We start from the raw sequence: 19,614 nt of genomic DNA, 5'->3' as shown, positions 1-19,614 counted from the left end.
GGAACCAATCACGTTGCGTAATACTGCGCACGCAACCACGCACAGAGAAGGAGCGAGAGCTGAGAGCTCGTGTAGCGGGAGCACGAACGAAGAAGGAGAGAACAAGGAAAGGAAAGAACAATGGGAGTAGACATTGAGACCATAACACCAGGGGACGGTAAGGGTTTATTTTAATTCCATTAACTCGGTAACTTTGTATTTTTCCTCTTAAAATGTTATCTTTATTTTAACCCACGTTTTCCCCTTTCAGGACGAAGTTTCCCGAAGGCAGGACACGTTGTTACTGTGCACTACGTTGGTAAGATCCATTTAATCGCTGACTGGTCAAAGGTTATTTAGTTCAGCCATGTTCATTTTAAAAACCAAATATTGCCCGCTCACATATACACTTAAGGTCGGGTTTAAATGGAATCTTAAAATATAGTGTAATTCCGTATCTGGGAAATAGTCTATTCATTTTACCGACTGATCGAATGTGAAGCCGCTCAGCATAGCCTAGCCTAGTTTAGCCTAGCTTAGCTTATAGGAGAGATAGGAAACGGGGTCTAACGGCTAGCCTGTCTCTGCCCAAAGTTAACTCTGCCCACATCACCCCACAGATTCTTATCATATTTCAGATTCATTCTTTATTATGCTGCTGTTTGTTTTCGGTACGTAAACCCGAAATACCAAAACAAGTTAGCGGTTTCTTCTTACTAGCATGCGTGAGAAGCCAAGAATGGGTAATGGAACACTAACGCTAGCTTCATACTGACTAGTGACTACATAGGCGCTCTCACCCACCTAAAAACTAACGTAACTCCTTTTAACGGTACCTGTCGGAAATATGCCTCCATTATGTGGTTTGTCTCGTGTTCAACACTCAGTCACATTGTGTTTAAAGTGCCAATGTTACAACAACACGTGAGAGAAGTCTGAACATGTGGAGAAATGATGTAGCGTGCTAACAAGTTGTTTTTTTCTACATTGAAAAGGCACGCTGACAGATGGGAGCAAGTTTGACTCATCCAGGGACCGAGGAAAGCCCTTCCAGTTCAACATTGGAAAGGGTGAAGTCATCCGTGCTTGGGATGAAGGTGTAGCTAAGGTACAGTAAGGAGAGGAGCTTTAAAGGGGCAGTCCACCGACTTTACATGTCAAGATGAGCTTTCTCTTCTTGGGGATCCCTGCTCGATTTGTGAAACAGAGCTGGGCAATATGACCAAAAATCTGTGTTTCCTCCAAGCTGGGACAATTTAGTTCATACAACATTACTGAAGCGCCATATTTTGTGGGTCTGCATTTGCAACTTAGAGCCATAAAATACTAATTCGCCCTGCATGGAGACGAGACAGTCCTGGAAGCTGCAGCAGGTGCACATATAGGGTTACAGTCTGTGTATCACTGTTTAGGATAGATACGCCTCGCAACAGCTGATATAGCTACACATTATATATATATATATATACATATACATACATACATACATACATACATACACATATATGTATATATATATATATATATCCTTTTCACTGATGGTAACCCTTCTGTGCATCCTGCAATAACGGGTTTCTCACAGTGTAGACATTTTACGCAACATGCACAAACACGAATTTGAACTATTTTTGATACATGGCCCAGTCCTACTGAGAGCACTGTTGCATAATGTCTGTGGGAGTTTTCCAGAGTCTGAAAAAAGTATCCCCAGATGTCACAGGGTTATCTCAGCTTTACAGATAGCACAATTTTTAAAAAAAAATGGGGGTGTGAGTTTAACAGATGTAATCATCAACCAGCCAAGTGGGGGGGCCAACAAATTATACTATTCATTTGCATTGTGGATAATGCAGGAGCCAGTGCTTTTTTTTTTTTTTTTTTTTTTTTTTTAACTTGACCCATACTGGAAACAAAAAGCTGGGAAAATATCTTGACTTCTGTTGTATTGATATTGGCTTTATTTATTCATTTTTGACTCCTGTTAGTCCCCCAACTTCATGGAAGTGCATTACAGAATCTCTGGAGCACCTCTTCAATGGAAATGTCAAAAAACAAATCAGTCATAAGTATAAAACCACATTATTACCTTTTATGTAACTTGCTCTTCACCTCCTCCCCAGATGAGCGTTGGACAGAGGGCCAGGTTGACCTGCACGCCTGACTTTGCGTATGGCGCCCGTGGATACCCACCTGTCATCCCACCAAATGCCACCCTCATTTTTGATGTGGAGCTGCTGAGTTGTTGAGGTTAAAGGTCGCTCATCAGAGTTTCTCATTCCACCAACATCTCTGACACAAATAACTTGAGTTAAAGGTGCTGTCAGTGGCATTTCTAAACATGAATAAGTCATTTTTGAAAGAATTCTGATATCTTGGTATGACTGAGACAAATTAGACTGATGCTGGTGTTGTCGGTGCAAAATTACACCTGGAACCAAAAACGACATTTTGGGGAATATTCTGATTTCTTCCTGGATTTATGTGGCCTCAGTTATTACTTTTGTCTGATACATTTTTGCAGTTTCCTCTTTTTTTGTGTGTGTGCCATAAAACAATCGGACAGAATCAGTGGCACTAAATCTGAACAAAAAAAATCATGTTACTTTATACGTGGTTATTCCAGCATCTCAAACATAGTATGGAAATGATTATTGATGTTACAATTGCTCATGAAACAGCCTTTAATGAATAGCTTATTTGTTTTTTATTCTTGCATAACTGTATCTCTCAAACACTTGCATTGAGTTTCCAGCTTGAAACTTTGACACAATTTTAAAAAAGAAGAAAGAAAAAAAAAACCACCCAGAAACAATAACGGCTTACGATTTCACTTTTCATCCCTACTTGTGTTGCCTTTCATCATATTAGATTTTGAATCCCGACCCTTTTACCATACTCTTGGGTTAAAGGCTTCAAGTGTCATTGTGTTATGTCATCACGCTTAACATAATTTTTGGTAATGTTGTAATTCTTTATTGTGTCGTCCATTAGAAATGGTCTTTTCCGTAGGCAATGCATTCTTTCATTAAAAACAAAGTCTACAATATTAACGTGTCACTCATTGTTATTGACGTGATTGTGACTCATTTACTTTTACCCTGTGAAAAATTTCTCGACGGGAATCATGCTCGGGAAATTTAACATAACTATTTTGTTTCCAGTCAGTGCTACAGATTTATCAGTGCTCACAGTGGTGGAAGAAGTACTCAGACCCTTCACAAAGTATCAGAATGTAAAAATACATCATGACAAGCAAACGCCTGTATCCAAAACTAAAAGCATATATCAGGAAAATGCACCTAAAATATTAAGCAAAAGCACTTAGTGTAGTAGAATGTCAAACACTGATAAGAAAAAAATTTGAAATAGAATTCCTGTAAATAAAAGCAGATACCTGAATGTTAGAGTTAAGAGTTACTCATTAAAGTGGAGAATTAATAGATCTAAATATTAACTTTGAGGAGAGCTGCATTTACATGTATTGTTGTTTCTGTACTGACACCACTCGTATTGCCCACGGTGTATTAAAATACAAATACCCTGTTGTCAAACCATAATTACTTTATTAAGGACACAGAGAAAGGTCCATAGAGTACCACATAAAAGCAGACAATCTGTGTACAGAAATATAATGTAATAAACACTATATATATGAAGACAAGATGAAGTAGTTCATTTAAAACACTTAATTCAGTGTATTACCTCGTGTATAAAGATTGAGCTGAACTGGCCCACTAAGATCACGTCTCACCATCATCAACTTTATGTTCAAATAAAAGTCAGGCCTATGTAGAGGCCTACATGTGCCTGGTTTTACATGTTTGTTGTGATGGTGGCCATCTAGTGAGGAAAAGTTGGAATTACATTAGGGACACAACCTCTGCTGCCTTCACTTGCTCCTAGCAATCTTTTTTTCACACATTCAGGTGTAGAAATATGTGACAAGAAAATGACTGCACACAAACACACGCATTAATCAGTGATGGAGGAAACACCTGGAACTTTAAATTATACAAGAGTAGCAATACTGTAGTGTAACGCAAAACAACATAGAGGTTAATCCACAATGAAAATTCTAATGAGCTGCATTCATTCCTTTATTTTCCGTAACCGCTTATCCTGTTTGGAGGTCACAGGGGGATGGAACCTATCCCAGCTGACACTGGGCGAGAGGCAGGGTACACCCTGGACAGGTCGGGGCTGACACATAGAGACAGACAACCGTTCACGCACACATTCACTCTTATGGCCAATTTAGAGTCACCAATTAACCTGTATGTCTTTGGTCTGTGGGAGGAAGCTGGAGTAGCTGGAGAAAAAAAAAAAGGTCTAAAAAAACAAAATGTGAACAACCCATACAGAAACACGTGGTTGCCCAAACAATCACTAAAAAGACAATTTTACTTAACTGGAAAGACAGAAACAACCTTCCAACATCCCAGTGGCATCATCTACTCTCTTAGTACATTTCCATAGAAAGACAAATAACTTCAAAAACAAACAAATAGATACATGACACAGATGTTGGGCTCCATTCAGTAACACCACCTATCTACCCTTGTAACATACACGCTCTGACCTTGTTAACCAACTCCTCCTACTACTGGTGGATCCGATGCCCCCACCTACACACACCTCACCTAGCCAGTCCGCAACCCCATACTACGACAGCTGAAGATTTATTTATAGACTTTATTTTTTTCATTTTTTCACTACTCCCTTTTCATCACATATTTATTTTTCGATAAATGTATTATTAGTATTTCTATTATTTCTTTAGAATTATTCTTATTCTTATTTTTTTTTTTATACATATATACCACGCAAGCACTGTATGTCACCCTATTTTCTTTTTCTGTCCTTGTGTTTGTGTATATACAATTTTTTCTTTGTTTGTTTTATACCTGCAAAGTCACCACTGGGTTAATTTTGCAATACAATAATAATGATAATGATAATAATAAATAAATAAATATGTTTAAAAAAGGCTCCCCCCAAGGGTCTATGTCTCCATCTCGGCCAATTATAAACGTAAACTCTTGGTTTTACATTAATGCATCAGTAATAATCTATTTCTATAATTTGTCGTCACAGGGGCCATTTTCTGCATAATGAGTACTTTTTATTACTTTAACTACATTTTCCTGATTAACATTACATGTGTTTTGCCAGTGGTGTAGTGGTAGTTGATGAGGTGGATGTACTACTAGGTAGATAGGTAGGTTACCAATGAGGAAGTAGGCATACTCTCCTATATATTACAACAGCTTTTTAGCTGATAGGGGGGTATACTGTAACTGGATAGAAAAAGAAGTGGGTATACCCCGTATACCTGAATATACCCTCCACTACACCACTTGTTTTCAATGCAGTACATTTACTTTTATAAGGTGTTTTATTTTCCAGTATTATTATTGTCATTATTATTATTATTATTATTATTATTATTATTATTATCTAATAATAAGGAATCTACAGTAGCAGTTTTTTTTATTTTAAATAAGGGATCTACAATAGTAGTTTTTTAAAATTATTTATCATTATTGTTTTAAATAAGGGATCTACAGTAGTAGTTATTTTATTATTATTATTATCATTATTATTAATATTTTCAATAAGGGATACACAGTAGTAGTTGTTTTATTATTATTATTATTATTATTATCTAATAATAAGGAATCTACAGTAGTAGCTATTTTATTATTATTATTATTATTAATAATCTTTTTTTAATAAAGAATCTACAGTAGCGCTTTTTTTATTATTTTAAAAAAGGGATCTACAATAGTAGTTTTTTTAATTATTTATTTTATTATTGTTCATTATTATTTTAAATAAGGAATCTACAGTAGTAGTTATTTTATTATTATCATTATTATTATTTCAAATAAGGAATCTACAGTAGTAGTAAAGCATCTGTTGGAGCCACAGTAACGTTCCTTGAATTTAATTGATCCATGTTTAACTAGTAGTGACTTGATGTAAATAGATGCAGTTTGTTGTTTGTACACGGGGTGGCGCACTAGAGCAGGAAACCGCAGGTAATGCAGGTAAGGTTCAGGTGATGAGCAGCAGGTGTGTGACGGGGTAAACTAACAGTTATTTGACCGTGTAGTGTGGCAGCATGAAGAGTTTGTAGCGTGGGAAATAAAACTGCTGGATGGAAACTTGGACAGTGAACTGTGATGGACTCTGAAACAGTTCAGTGGAGACCTACCTGAGATGAATTATTTACCTGTGTGAGGTGAGCACGTGTGGAAATAAACGGGTCACCGCAATATTGTTGTTAAATTTCTCCCCGTTCACCCCCACACACGTGTTGTATTGAAAGACTCTACAGGATCAGATCCAAAAAGTTCCCCCACCGCTGCTTCGGGCTGATGATGTGACAATTCCGACAGCACGTGAAGGCAGCGCCTCCCTCCACAGGTTCCTCTCATCACCGAGCAGCGTTTCATTCAGGAGCACACTGACTGAGGTGCAGACGGGCTACGGACAGTCTGAGAGTCCAACATGGACTTCAGTGTGACGACAGTCTTTAAACTAGGCCACATTAGGAATTAAGTTCGCGTTTTTATTCAGACGAGCGGCACTTTTTAACTTGACAAGTATCATTGCGCCAAACTTTCTCTGCGCTTTGGAAATGCGTTACGAGCTGAGAGGAAGGATGACGATGACCCTGACCAAGACAGTTTATCTGCTCACAGGACTGGTCATTGTTTTCCAGTTACAGATAAGCGTCATCAAGCTTAAACCTGTACATGGTAAGTCATTTAATACATACAACTATAGCAACACATTTATTTTATCACTTAAACTTCTTTAATATTTCTGTATTGGCATATTAATGCAAGTCAATACAGCTAACCAGTTACCGCCTGTCATTTTGGTACGTTCCTGTGTTAATGTGGGGCTTTAGTGTTAAGTTTTTTTTAATGCATAATCAAGTATTGGCTTAAAAGATATATTTTAATTTATACTTTTTTAAAAAAATATTTTTTAATTTTAGATATCGTAATCCATAATTAAGAAAGTTATTCAGTGTTTTCCCTTGTATTTTTTTCTTAGCTGAGTGACAGCATTTAGATCACATAGGGACACTAATAAGTATAATTTTAGTGAGCTATAACCTCAAATACCACAGGATATACCTCATATTTTACTGATTCTAAGAGCCATTTAACCTCTGTGTGTGTGTACCTGTGTTTATTTGTGTTTACACCTTCGACCACCAGGGGGAGGATCTTTATTTAGAGGTAACTGACACATGAAGGTGTGATCAGGCTCAGGTGTGTTTCTGTTTTTACTATTTTCTGTGGAGTATTTTCTTTAGGAGGCTGGACTACACTGCAGCAGTGATCTGACTTTAACTACATGATAAATCAGTCTCTGTTTGCTCTTCAGCCTCTCAGTGGCTACAGTATTTATACAGAAACTACTGTAGTTTATGTAGCATCACTGCCCGCATCAGGCTGGTGGCCTCTGCAGCCACAGGGCCACCATGTGACAGAAATATAGACGCAACATCCACGGCTGCCCGGCCTCACATCCCTGCTCCTGGACCTGCTGGTGTGAAGAATGTGAAGCATGCTTTCACCCTCTGCTGCGAAAAGAGAAATTAAGACGCACTGTTGTCACTGAGAGGGGGCAGAGCGACGGCGTGACCACGCATGGCTGCCACATGGCACACACTGGGGGATTGTTTATGTCCTGCTGCATGTGAGGAGGAGATGCAGGAGTTTGTTGCTTATGTTTGAGATGTTCCAGGAGGCTTCGTCCACATCTAACAGTCCCTGTACAGTTTCCCCCTATTTATTTATTGAAGAAGTACTTAGTAGAGGAGAAGTGTACTGGATATTTAATCTGCAAACACTCTCCCAAAGGATTGTTCTCACATTTATACAAAGAGTGCTCAGAGGCATTTTGATTTTATTGTTAATACTATAATGATGACAAGAGTAACAAAGTGATCAATTAATAACTTATCACTCTCTCATCCTCAGGAGTCTACCCTACAGGCACACAGGGGCCGTCTCCTACAGAGGGAAGGTCAGCAGTCGCGGGAAGCAACAAGCCCTGGGAGAGGAGCCCCAGGTCTGGGGCCCCTGGCTGGATTGCAGATAGGAGGGGCCACTACAGAAACCAGCACCAACCAGAGGAGTCAGACGCAGACCTGCTGATGGAGGAGGGACACGACAATGCTACACAGATTGTAGTAAGGTTATTTACAGCTAAGCTCTCCTCAGCAGGTGGAGGAAAACTTGGGAACACAAGTCATAATCAAAGCGAAGCTAAAACCTGATCGCCTCACCTGCATGATCAAACGCTTCAACGTGAACCCTATTATTCAAATTCAGTTCCTCTGCACATTTTTTTGTTAATGTGTGTTTCAAAGCATCAATCAGTCTCTACATTTTTGGACAGGACATTGATCACGCCTACTATACATCTAAAATCCATGGGTCTGGAGACGCAGCCGGTAAAGAGCTGTGGGTGAACGTCGATGAGATGGAAGAGGATGAGTGGAAGGTCTCTGGCTTCCTGTCCAGCACCCACAGACAAGCTGAGGTATGAAATCTGTCCGCGGGAATAAAATGGGACAATCTGTGTTTTATGCCAGTTAAATATCTCGTGTTTAAATTTAATAAGCGATCCAATTTTTGTTTATTTTCTTTGACTTTCCTGACTGAGGAAATAAATATTTTGATTTTGTTATCAAAATTATTGAGACATCAATGAAGTGTTGATTAAAATATAACAGTTTACTTTCAACATAACTGCATTAAAGTTAATTATAAGCTATTTTACGTATTTAAAGATCCTCTTGACAAAAAGATTCACTTGTGTTGTTGGTGTAAATAAAAGTAGATGTTGACCATCTTTAACATACAGTTGATAATACACTTTGTCTTACTTTGTTTCCAGAGAGTGAATTTGTCCTTCGACTTCCCCTTCTATGGTCATATATTGAAAGAAATCACAGTGGCAACTGGAGGTGAGTCTTTAACTACACACACACAGTGGGTCTCATTCATGAAATGTTAGTGAATCTGTGAGTAGATTTACACATAAAAAACCTTAATACTAAAAACCTACACCGGATATCCATGAACACCGCAGGAAACTCGGATTTTAGCATAGGCATGTGTGTATGTTCATGAATTCCAAGTAAACTGACAGCGTGCTCCTGCTAGTCAGCAATCAGTATTCATCCTGCCCATGAATATCCAGTGACTGCCATATATGAAGGTGATAATTAAAGTTATTTTAGGTGAAGTAGGGTTGGAAAAACATTGTATTTTCGTCTGTTAGTAGTGGTGTGACAGGGACAGGTAAATCAAACGCCTGGAACGAGGTAATGGGTGCCGAATATTACTATCTGACCTGTTGAAAGGCTATTATCTTGGCTGTGTCCCGCCGCCACATTTTCTTCACTGATTCTCGGTCAGACGTCTCAAAAGGCTCTGATTATGGCGGACGAAAGTTTCAGACTCAATGTGCAAACGTGATTGACACAACATGAGGCTCTATTTATTTTTAGATGTGCAACAATTTCGGAGGAAAACAACAGACTCCGTTTGCAAAGACCTTTAAAATGTCCAGCTTTACAGCAAAACTAAACCTGTTTACAGCCTGTAACAAAAACAGTTTGGGTCTTATAGCTAATTTATGACAACTGTACAGGGAGGTAAAAAAAATATATTTAACTCACCTGTTACATTTTTTTGACACTCAAATTTACGCATGATTAAGGGTGGGCTGCTTTGAGTGACAGGCTGTCTGCTGATAGTGTCCTTGGCTTCTTAGTCACATCCACCTCTTACTCCTCCACTGCACCAGCCTCTCGCCCAACTATGCTCACTTCTGGCTCCAAAAAACTAAGATGGCGATGGCCGAAATGCTTCAGAATGTGAGTCCACAAACCAATGGGTGACGTCATGGTAGCTATAGCCATTATCTTTACAGTCTGTGGTTGCTCTTCATCCCCCTCTCTCCTTCCTCGTTTTGGAACAAGCTTTGTCAGCTGGGCGTCTCGCCTCTTTTCTTTCAGCACTATGTCTGCGATTTTTGTTGCTTTCTCTTGGATGGATGCTGCTTATGGTCTGACAGCTGGTTGCTGCCTTTTATATAGTCCCGACCTCAGCTGTACGCTGTGCCCAGGAACGTTCCAAACACAGCAAATATGAATCAATTAAGAAAATACAGGCGGAGGGCAGAGTCCATGTGGATAGAACTTCTAGAGGGTCGTAAGTGATGATTGAGAGGGATTACTTTGTATGGCTCTTTACATTGTTTTGGGGAAAATCATGCATAGTATATCTTCAAGGACTCAGATTTTAGGCAACAGCAGAATTTTAACAACTCAACTGTGAGCAGCCTCTGTATGTTTTCCTCTAACAGGTTTCATTTACACTGGAGATATAATCCACCAGATGCTCACAGCTACTCAGTACATCGCCCCTCTGATGGCCAATTTTGACCCAAGTCTGTCCAAAAACTCCACTGTGTTTTACTTTGATAACGGTAAGAGAGATCATTTTACTCAGCTGTCATCACTTTGGGCGTTTCTGCTGTAGAATATTTCTACTACATGTGTGTCAGTTGTTGTGTGTTTACTGTGAAGGCACTGCACTGGTGGTTCAGTGGAACCGGATTCACCTCCAGGACAATATCAGTCTGGGGACTTTCACCTTCCAGGCTGTTCTGCACAGCGATGGGCGTATTGTCTTTGCATACAAAGAGGTGACATTCCTCTCCTCTTTATGTTCTCCTGTTAATGTGAAATTTGGTTAATAATACAGCCATTGTTTTTGTAGATTCCTTTAGACATCAACGACATCAGCATGGAGAATCATCCTGTCAAAGTGGGCTTGTCGGACGCTTTTGTGGTTCTTCATGAGATAGAGCAGATCCCCAGTGAGTGACACATTTGCTGTATAAAAACGACATTTTGTTACCATGATTTTTACCTGCTGATTTATTAAACAAAATACTGGATCTCAGTTAAAGGTGCTGTTTGTAACTCTGGAGAAAGATAGCTGATTGTTGACAAATACAGACGCTTTGGGTTGGTAGGTGGCCTGAATCACCAACCCAAAGAATTGGTATTCGAAGACCTGGGCAATCAACTTTCTCCAGAGTCACATATGGCACCTTTAACAACATCTTCTCCTTTCTGATATGCTTCAGATGTTCGTCGGAGAACCATTTATGAGTATCACAAAGTCGACATCCTAAAGTCCAAAATCTCAAATTCTACAGCTGTAGAGATGCTACCTCTCCCCAGTAAGTTAACCCTGATTAAAGTATACAAAGAGATGTGCTGCTAAAATGGCATCATTAAATAACCACATCTGAACATTTATATTACACTTTTGTCAAACAATGAGTATCTTTTGACTGATATACATAGCAGCTGTTGAATAGCCTATAGAAATGCATCCAGCTTTAACTCACATGAGTCAGAGTCGTCTCTTCCTCCTCACTCTCCAGTGTTTTCTTTATTCTCAGCGTGTCTGCAGTTCTCCAGCTGTGGTCCATGTGTCACTTCTCAGATTGGCTTCAACTGCAGCTGGTGCAGTCGGCTACAAAGGTAAACTGGAAAGCACTTGGAGAGCGCATACCATTGACAAGGCTGCACATTCCCACTGCATTTATTTGAATGAAAGAATATGTTGGGAATGTCTGATCTTTATTTGAGTCCAGAGCTGCATTATAATACACAGAGATAAACAATTGTGGCTGATGGCAGACATACGAAAAATCTTTTTTTGTAAAACTCATAGTGAGTCAGATTCATGGCCACTGAGTTGTGGCAATTTTAATTCACCACGTTGTCTCCATAAAAGTGACTTTTTTTTTTTAAAAAAAAGAAATACTTTATGTTTATGTGCTATCATCTACATTTGGCTGCAATTGCAGAGTGTTCAAGAATTGTAATGTTTTATTTGAAATGATAAAAAATTCTCCAACAAATGAAAGGAAAATGGTATATATTATATAATACCATTTTGGGGAACAGTAGAGATTATTGCACTGTATAAGAAAAATTATTCGATCACATGATTATGATATCAACATGTCCTGTATCTCACGTTTACTGTATGATGAGATTCCAGTACAGGGGGATGTTGTGTTGTAACGCCTTCTGAGGCAGATTGTGATTTGTGATATTGAGCTTTATAAATTTAATTGAGCTGAAGTCATGGATTTTATGGTTTACTCATTAAAGAATGGGTTCATGTTTTGTCAAGTCTAGAGACCCTTTTAGGGCCAATGTCATGATGATGTCATTTTATTAGCTGGAGGTGAAACAGGACTCTCCACCACAGGGCTGCAGGTTATACAGGAGTCTTGAAATGTCATCCTGTTGTGTTATTGGGAGCCAGAATAGAAGGAGTCATGACTCAAAACTTATATTTTATAGCATACCAGCCTCTACTGCCCGTCAACAAAAACAAAGACAACTATGGTTAAATACGGTAAGACCAAAGGAGTGGATGGAGGCGATCATCAAAAATGTATTTCCTGTTGTAGGGATGAATAACGTTATAGAACAACTAACTCCGAGAGTGTGGTGCTCTGAATAACTGAACGTTACATTCAGACAGTGCTCCAAATTTATGAGCGGTCCAGTTTGTGAGTGTGCTTCGACACTTGGAATGAGTATTTCTGAATGCACCACTTGCATCATCTTCCGCCACTGTCTAAAGCAAGTCACCAGAACTTTGGTAGCCAGCGTTAGCGAATGTCTGTGAAGAATTGTTTTGCCTCCAGCTAAGCCCCACCCACCAAAAAACGGCATACCGTCACTAACAGTAAAAGGGTCTATTGTCAGTGTTCATCCTGTCTGTCCTGGCTGCAGGTTCCTTCCTAAAGTGAGGGCATTTTGGGGTTTTGTTACACATCACTTTCACTGACACCACTTTAGGAAAGGATCTCTTTGCAGCCAGTAAAGACGGAGGAGAAATAATTAAAGTGGCTGCTGGTCTTTCCAGTGTGGGGCAGGTGAGTACAGTATTAAGACTTGACAAAAATATGAACATATCCTTTAAAACTAAACCAATTTATAAAAGATTTGTTTCCCCCTATTGCTTTATGAAATGCTGTCTTATTGTAGGGGAGTATAAAGTGTAAGTAAGTATACATGGTAACCACCCACGCCTTCTTTCTGATCAGTTAATGATCCATCTGATAAATAAATTTTAAAAAGGCTAAAGTCCAAGAAATAACAAATTTGGTAGTGAAAAAGACTTGAGTCAGACTTGTCCCTCAAGCACGTTGTCAAAACACTATCTGATATGTTTGTGAAGATAAACCTGTAAATAAAGCTCAACTATAGTCCCCATACATTAATATTTACTACCTTTCTTAGATGCTCCAGTGGCTTTGATCGTAACCGGCAGGACTGGGTCGACCTCGGCTGCCCGGAGGAGGTTCTCATTATTTTTGCATTTCAGTAAACTACAGAAAGTTTGACTCAGTTAGAACTCAGCACCGCTTGTGTTTGTCTGCACACAACTGTTTCCTGACATTTGTTTTTGTTTTCACCTGTTATTTTTCCAGAGAAAAGATCCCAGATGTCTCAAAATGACAGACATCGCAAACACCACATCTCACCACCTCACACATACGACCACTCCTGTCACGACCACAGTGCAGCAGAGGACCTCCAGTATGACCTCCACCCCCCTGAGCAGGACATCCGCTGTCACCAACCCCTCAACACGCAGCAACACAAGCAGAATAAAATCCACTTCACAGCTTCCCACCAGTAAACCTGCAGAAGGTAAGCTGACAAGATGCTCTCAAACATCTGCAGTAAACAAAACTTGCATTTTATATGTCTCAAACTGCAGACTTTGAATTTTATCCTACTACCTTTCATCGAACTTTCTTATTTGATTGCTTAAAGTCAATGAATTTCCGTAATAGTCTTTGCCAGATCACAGCTCAGGGCAGGTGACAAAACCCTCTCATGAATTAATACTTGTTGTCGTTGCACGGTGTCCACGCCCAGTGTGTGTTGTGCAAAGTCTGACAGTGTGAGGGTCAAGTGGTCAGCTATTTCCCAGCCCTCTGTGAGCTCATAGCTGAGTGTATACAGCGCCATGTTAAATACTACATAGTGTCCTCAGCTGCTGAGGGATGACTCAATGTATGTGTGTGTCACTCTGCGTGAGTCAGAATATAGGGGGGCTGTTATTTTTGGTTGTAGTGGCCATTATTTGTAAGAATACAGCATTCAAAAAGAAGTACTGCTATTTTAATGATATTACTTAAGTAGACTGTAAAGTAGTTTAATTAAATATAAAGTACTTTTATTAAATATGTACAAGGAATCCCTAAAGTCTGAAAGTTAATCATGAACTAGAACAATTTGAGGTGTTTTGAATATTTTTAACTTCAAACAGCAAAGAGGAGAGTCTTTGAATTGGATAGATTAAGTGGAAAAACAGAGCTGTATTATAAATTGCACATTTTTTTTGTCTAACTGTTAACAATAATAATAATAATAATAATAATAATAATAATAATGATAATAATGATAATTATTATATAGCACCTTTCATACAAGAAATGCAGCACAAAGTGCTTTATAATAAGGGCAGTATAAGCACAATTAAAACAGACAGAATGAACATAAAACAGAGCCGATTCATAAAATCATAGAGTTGTAAAACTATAAATCATAAAATCAAGTAAGATTTTAAAAGAGTTGCAGCAGCGTGAAGCGTAAATAGAAAGTAAAAGCCTAAAAAGAAGGAGTTTCAGACCTGTATTGGAAAGTCAGAGCTAGTTAAAGGCTAAAGTGAACAGACACGTTTTAGCTTTATTCTTAAAATATTTAGCGAGCTAGCTTCCCCGATATCTATAGGTAGCGTGATCCAAAGCTTCGGGGCGTAACTGACAAAGGCTGCATGCCCGATCCTCTTCCGGCTGTTGCTGGGAACCTCCAATAAACCAGCAGCAGATGATCGCAGTGTTCTTGGAAGCAAATGGTTGACAAGGGAGCTAGCAATGTAGCTCGGTATACAAGGAGGACCTTAAAATCAATTCTACATGTAACAGGAAGCCAGCGCAGAGCAGCTCAGACTGGCCTGATGTGCTCGCTCCTCTTATTTCTGGTTAATAGCTGAGCTGCAGAGTGTTTAATGAATCTCTCAGTGGTGTTTTTTTAGGAGGCCAGTGTTCACTGAAAATAGCCCCACACTGTGTAAATTTCTTCAAGATTTCAGATTTCACTTGTACTCAAGCTCACTACTGTATATCATTAAAAACTTGCAGAAGTTAAATTAAAAGGACCAACAATTCTAAAAAAAAAAAAAAAAAAGATTTTAAAAAGTACAGCATGACAAAGTGTATGTCTTATGTCATTCTTTCTTTTTCTAGATGACACAAAGATCTCTTTGCACAACAATGAAACACGTAAGTCAATCATATCCACCTACTGTGTCTGATTGTGATGTCATTATTGGTACATGATATTTTCAGCAGTTGTCAAGACAACTTGTTGTCTAAACTTACATATTTATATTTGATCTGATAGTTTGGGTCACCATGTGTAAAATGTTTGTGATTACAGCTGTTTACTCTGATTGCTGGAGTCAAATAAGTGGAAATATCTGAGCTGCTTTTTAGCCCAGTCATCTCGAGGGTTCTGCACATGTTGGCTTTAAGTCTATAACTATAGGTAGTTTGACTCAGTCTCATCATCACCTTTGTGCAGCAGGAAATGAGGAGACAACAGGAGCTAGTGATGGGTGGCCGCAGACGGGTCTACTGGCGGGCATCGTCATGGTTATGATCATCATGGGAGCAGCCGTCCTTCTGTCTGTCTACATGTATAACAATCCGACCTCCAGCGCCAGCCTCTTCTTCATGGAGGTCAGTGACACCATGATCCATATTAAACTCCCCATGATCCCCTGAACAAGTAACGCTGCTAGTTTTTAGCACATTTTGCCTATTTGCCATTTTCCAAAGCGTATTGCGTTTTTTTTAATTTGGATTTCCCCATCTGCCTGATTTGTGAATTTACCTTTGCAATTTAAGTAACAATGCAGTGACTTGAAAATTAATAAGGATAAGTAATCCATCCAAGTCAGCAACTGTCACTTTTTTTTTTGCCTTGCAAGCAGTGTGGCTTCAAGATAAAAACTTGGTCCCTCCAACACTTCAGGTAGAGCAAGACAATGTGGAAATAGAGCATGGATACTCATCGTCCCAGTGAATGATACCTTATACATTTTGGTGTCTAGCACCAATGTTAGGTCAAAATTTCCTCTCAAAGGAATACAAAAACTTCCAAATGACGATTCATATAGTAATTACTCACCTTGCGTTATCCTGAATTCATGAAGAAAACTTTATATCAAAAACATCCATTAACAAACTCTCATACAACTCGTGCAGCATAATCCAAGTTTCATTTATCCAGTCATATGCTCAGTACTTCTCAGCCCTTTCCAATGAAAGACTGAAACTTACCCATGCTCTCCTCAAAGCCAGACTCCATTGACAAATCAGTAATTTCGGGACAGATCTAGTGATCAGTGAGTTAAAAACTGAGCATGGCATTAGTTCAAGAGGAACATGATGTCAAGTTCAGCTCACACCCCAACTACATCAGCTGATCTCAAACAGCCCTATCAACTGATGGAGCAGCTGACTGATGGAAGGGAGTCAGCTGATAGATCACATGATACCTTTCTATGCAACCTCCACCCCAGCTAATCAGTGTCATTTCTGTTTGTCATTGATGCTGCTCTGTTCTGTTCCCGGGGGTCTTTGCTGCTGCTCTCCCTGCTTTAGGCATTCCATGTAGACACATGGAAGGGCAGGGAGGTGTGCTCTCTCTGCCTCAGGCTTTCCTTGTTTGCATGTGGAAGGGCAGAGAGCTGTGTTCGCTCTGCCTTAAGGTTCCATGTAGGCGCCTGGAAGGGCAGAGAGGTGTGCTCTCTCCACCTTATGCTTTCTGTGTAGGACTAGGAAAAGTAGAGAAGAAAGCCATACCGCCAAATATAATACTGCCTATGGAAATAAAGTTTTCCCAACTAAATGACTGTTTTAGTCAGTTCTGTCTGGCTTTGAAGAGATCATAGACAACATTCACTTTCAGTTCAGTCACCCCATTGGAAAGGGCCTTCTGTTTGGAAGTACTAAGCATATGACTGGATAGATGCAACTTGCATTCATACTGCACAAGTTGTGTGAGGGTCTGTAACTTGGTGTTCTACTATAGTTTTGCTGTTGTTAAATGCAGACCCAGCATACTTTAATTCATAAACACTTTTCTCCGTAATTCAGTGTAACACGGGGTGAAGTATTACTTTAATCAACATGCCCTAGTCCAGTCCAATTTTAAAAATTGTACCCAGGTGGTTTGGTGAGTACTTGACCGTTTATACGGCAACAATAATAAAAAATAAAAGAAATTCCCATGTTCCACCATATTCTGCACATTTTTCATCCAGGTCTGTAGGACCCCCTAGGAAACAAGATGATTCATTACAAAGGGTTTATCCTAATGAATAAACTTCTGCAAAAGTGGTTCCCAACTGGTCCAGATTTCAACTCAGTCATTAGTTCAAGGTCCACACGGTTTATTACATTAAGTGTCAATACTTGTGTTTGGCCACGTCATTGAGCTACTTTGATGTCTCTGTCAGTTAATCATTCAGTCTACAGCAGGAAAGGGCACTTCAAAATAGATGCTCTGTGCCGGAAATTCACTGTACCTAAAAATAAAGCATGTTTATTTTTATTTTTATTTTATTTTTTTAATATACAAACGTTTACAAAACCAGTTGTGAATCTTCATCCATTTGTACAATTCTGCTTTCCAACATTGTAAACACCTTTCTGTTATGTAGATGGAAACATTTGGCATTTTTGGAAGCTGGGGACTAATATTTTATTATAGAATTTAAAGCAACAGTGAGGTTTTAGTGGCATTAAGTAATATTTATTCATTACCAGTGGTGCAATTAAAAAGTATATGTAGGAGAGCAGAAAAATATCAGACAGACAATAAATAAAGTGCTGTGTACTTTTATGCATATGTGCATATGTTCTCTCAATATTCAATTCCCCCCCAGCGGCGGCCAACCCGCTGGCCAATCATGAAGTTCAGGCGGGGCTCTGGTTGCCCTTCCTATGCTGAGGTGGAGACTCCCGGTCAGGACAAAGACACCATGGTGGTCATCGACCCCAAACAGTCCTTTGTCATGTCAGACAGAAGAGAGAGCGAACAGAAAGAAGGATTCATAGTTCCTGATCAGAGGGAGCGCTTCCTGGTCTCAGAGAGCTGACCAAAAACTACAAATCCCAGAAGGCTTTGGGAGAGAGCTGGATCTCCACGTGAGGGAGACTTTTTATTTTCCATTAAAGCTGTTGCTCAAGTTCATTTTAAAAGGACAGACACTGAGCATTCAGAGAGGAAAAGGCCCAAAACCTCTATGAGGAAAATGTCGCTACAGAGTAATTTATTTACAGTTTGGTTTCATGTTAGCATTAGCTTGGTAAGCCAGTAGACTGTTTCAAAGCATAATGTAAAAAAGATTTACTTTGCTCAGGTCACTCGTCTGTGTTCACTGAGGCATCACACAGAGCGAGAGGTGACGCCACTGAATGTTTGTTTTGAACCCATTTCTCTCAAAGACAGATGATATTTTCCAGAGCTGTTATGTGTCGTTCCCACACCTTCTTCACAAGGAGGAATGTCATATTCGGGTGTCATTTCCTCATCTCAAAAATACAGACTAAATTCCTCACCATTACACCCACCTTCATCTGAGGGGCAAACAGGCTGCACAGTGTTTTCACTGCTGTTTACCTCGAAGAAGAAAATGTCTGCACCCTTTTCAATTTCTACTTTTATTTTCTGATTAGTTTGCTGTACAAATATGTACACTACAACATTACAAACATTCACAACCATGAAAAAATACAGATCTGTATTTGTTTTAGACTTGATACAGTCTCGCAACATTTTTCTAACATGCTGTAATTGTTCCAACACATGTAATCTGTATATTTAAAATGGTAAATTGCAGGTTTTAGTCTGTCGCTGATCATGTTAGTGTCTCTTCAGTCACTGTACAGTACTTGTATAGCTTTAAGAAGTGTTCTAATTAAAACAAGGATTGTTTCGTACACATGCTGCATAATGTAATAATTTCACCAGTTTTTGGAAATCTAAAAAACCCTCAAATGTTAGCAATTGTCCAATGAGCTGAGGGTTCAACCCACTCTTTCTCTTAAGCAGTTTAATAAATGCTGATAACATTTTCAAAACTGTCAAAGTAATTGTATCTACTGTACATTTTGATACGATGACACGAGAATCAACAGTTTCCTGCACTATTACTGGCATACAGGACTAGTGTCGTGTATTATTTGAGGCATGTTTAGTCTAAAAATGAAATTAAGGCAAATGGTATCTCAATGGATCGCTTAAGACTGGCCTGGAAGCTGTCAGGGTCAAGGCACTGCTGTGTTGGAGGTACTGCAAAGGTCCTGACTCGGACGCTCAGGTTTCCTCCTTGTCTTCTGAGAGAGAACCAAACAAAATGGAGAAAAAAAAAGATACATTTATTTGTGTTCCAATCACAAAGTGATTAGAGTTACTGT

General features: G+C 39.2%; 3 protein-coding genes across 9 annotated transcripts in view; 2 read left to right on the top strand and 1 right to left on the bottom strand.

The window, feature by feature from the left end:
* On the top strand, positions 1-3,025 carry LOC117272536 (peptidyl-prolyl cis-trans isomerase FKBP1A-like). The gene is made up of 4 exons (XM_033651511.2): positions 1-157; positions 251-298; positions 975-1,087; positions 2,100-3,025. Exons 1-4 carry the CDS (start codon positions 121-123, stop codon positions 2,223-2,225), a joined length of 324 nt encoding a protein of 107 aa, XP_033507402.1. The 5' UTR covers positions 1-120; the 3' UTR covers positions 2,226-3,025.
* Positions 3,026-6,024: 2,999 nt separating this feature from the next.
* plxdc2a (plexin domain containing 2a) lies at positions 6,025-19,535 on the top strand. 3 transcript variants are annotated; one of them, XM_033650760.2, is made up of 14 exons: positions 6,025-6,223; positions 7,983-8,194; positions 8,404-8,547; positions 8,905-8,974; positions 10,381-10,503; positions 10,604-10,722; positions 10,797-10,896; positions 11,170-11,265; positions 11,491-11,572; positions 13,355-13,415; positions 13,546-13,768; positions 15,373-15,408; positions 15,710-15,867; positions 18,081-19,535. In XM_033650760.2, exons 2-14 carry the CDS (start codon positions 8,159-8,161, stop codon positions 18,291-18,293), a joined length of 1,461 nt encoding a protein of 486 aa, XP_033506651.2. In that variant the 5' UTR covers positions 6,025-6,223; positions 7,983-8,158; the 3' UTR covers positions 18,294-19,535. The 3 variants fall into 3 exon arrangements, with proteins under 3 accessions (XP_033506651.2, XP_033506649.2, XP_033506648.2); XM_033650758.2 differs by having other exon boundaries at positions 6,025-6,743; positions 15,713-15,867; XM_033650757.2 differs by having other exon boundaries at positions 6,025-6,743.
* Positions 18,843-19,614, bottom strand: part of myripa (myosin VIIA and Rab interacting protein a) — a 51,839-nt gene continuing 51,067 nt past the window's right edge. For 4 of the 5 annotated variants that reach the window (XM_033650751.2, XM_033650754.2, XM_033650752.2 and 1 more), the window contains one exon: positions 18,843-19,533. In XM_033650751.2, the coding sequence (XP_033506642.2) occupies positions 19,514-19,533 (20 nt within the window). In that variant the 3' untranslated portion in view covers positions 18,843-19,513. The remainder of the gene's footprint in view (positions 19,534-19,614) is intronic. The other variant, XM_033650753.2, reaches the window with a different exon arrangement.

Source organism: Epinephelus lanceolatus, chromosome 12, assembly GCF_041903045.1.
Source record: "Epinephelus lanceolatus isolate andai-2023 chromosome 12, ASM4190304v1, whole genome shotgun sequence".
NCBI lineage: Eukaryota > Metazoa > Chordata > Actinopteri > Perciformes > Serranidae > Epinephelus > Epinephelus lanceolatus.
The sequence above is the reverse complement of the archived record's forward strand: the minus strand, read 5'-3'. Positions and strand labels throughout refer to the sequence as shown.

Coding starts and splice junctions, on each gene's coding strand:
- LOC117272536 (XM_033651511.2), top strand. CDS start 121: ATGGGAGTAGACATTGAGACCATAACACCAGGGGACG. Junction 299..974: donor TGTTACTGTGCACTACGTTG/GTAAGATCCATT, acceptor TACATTGAAAAG/GCACGCTGACAGATGGGAGC. Junction 1,088..2,099: donor GGGATGAAGGTGTAGCTAAG/GTACAGTAAGGA, acceptor CCTCCTCCCCAG/ATGAGCGTTGGACAGAGGGC.
- plxdc2a (XM_033650757.2), top strand. CDS start 6,623: ATGCGTTACGAGCTGAGAGGAAGGATGACGATGACCCTGACCAAGACA. Junction 6,744..7,982: donor CAAGCTTAAACCTGTACATG/GTAAGTCATTTA, acceptor TCTCATCCTCAG/GAGTCTACCCTACAGGCACA. Junction 11,573..13,354: donor TGGTGCAGTCGGCTACAAAG/GTAAACTGGAAA, acceptor TACCTTTCTTAG/ATGCTCCAGTGGCTTTGATC.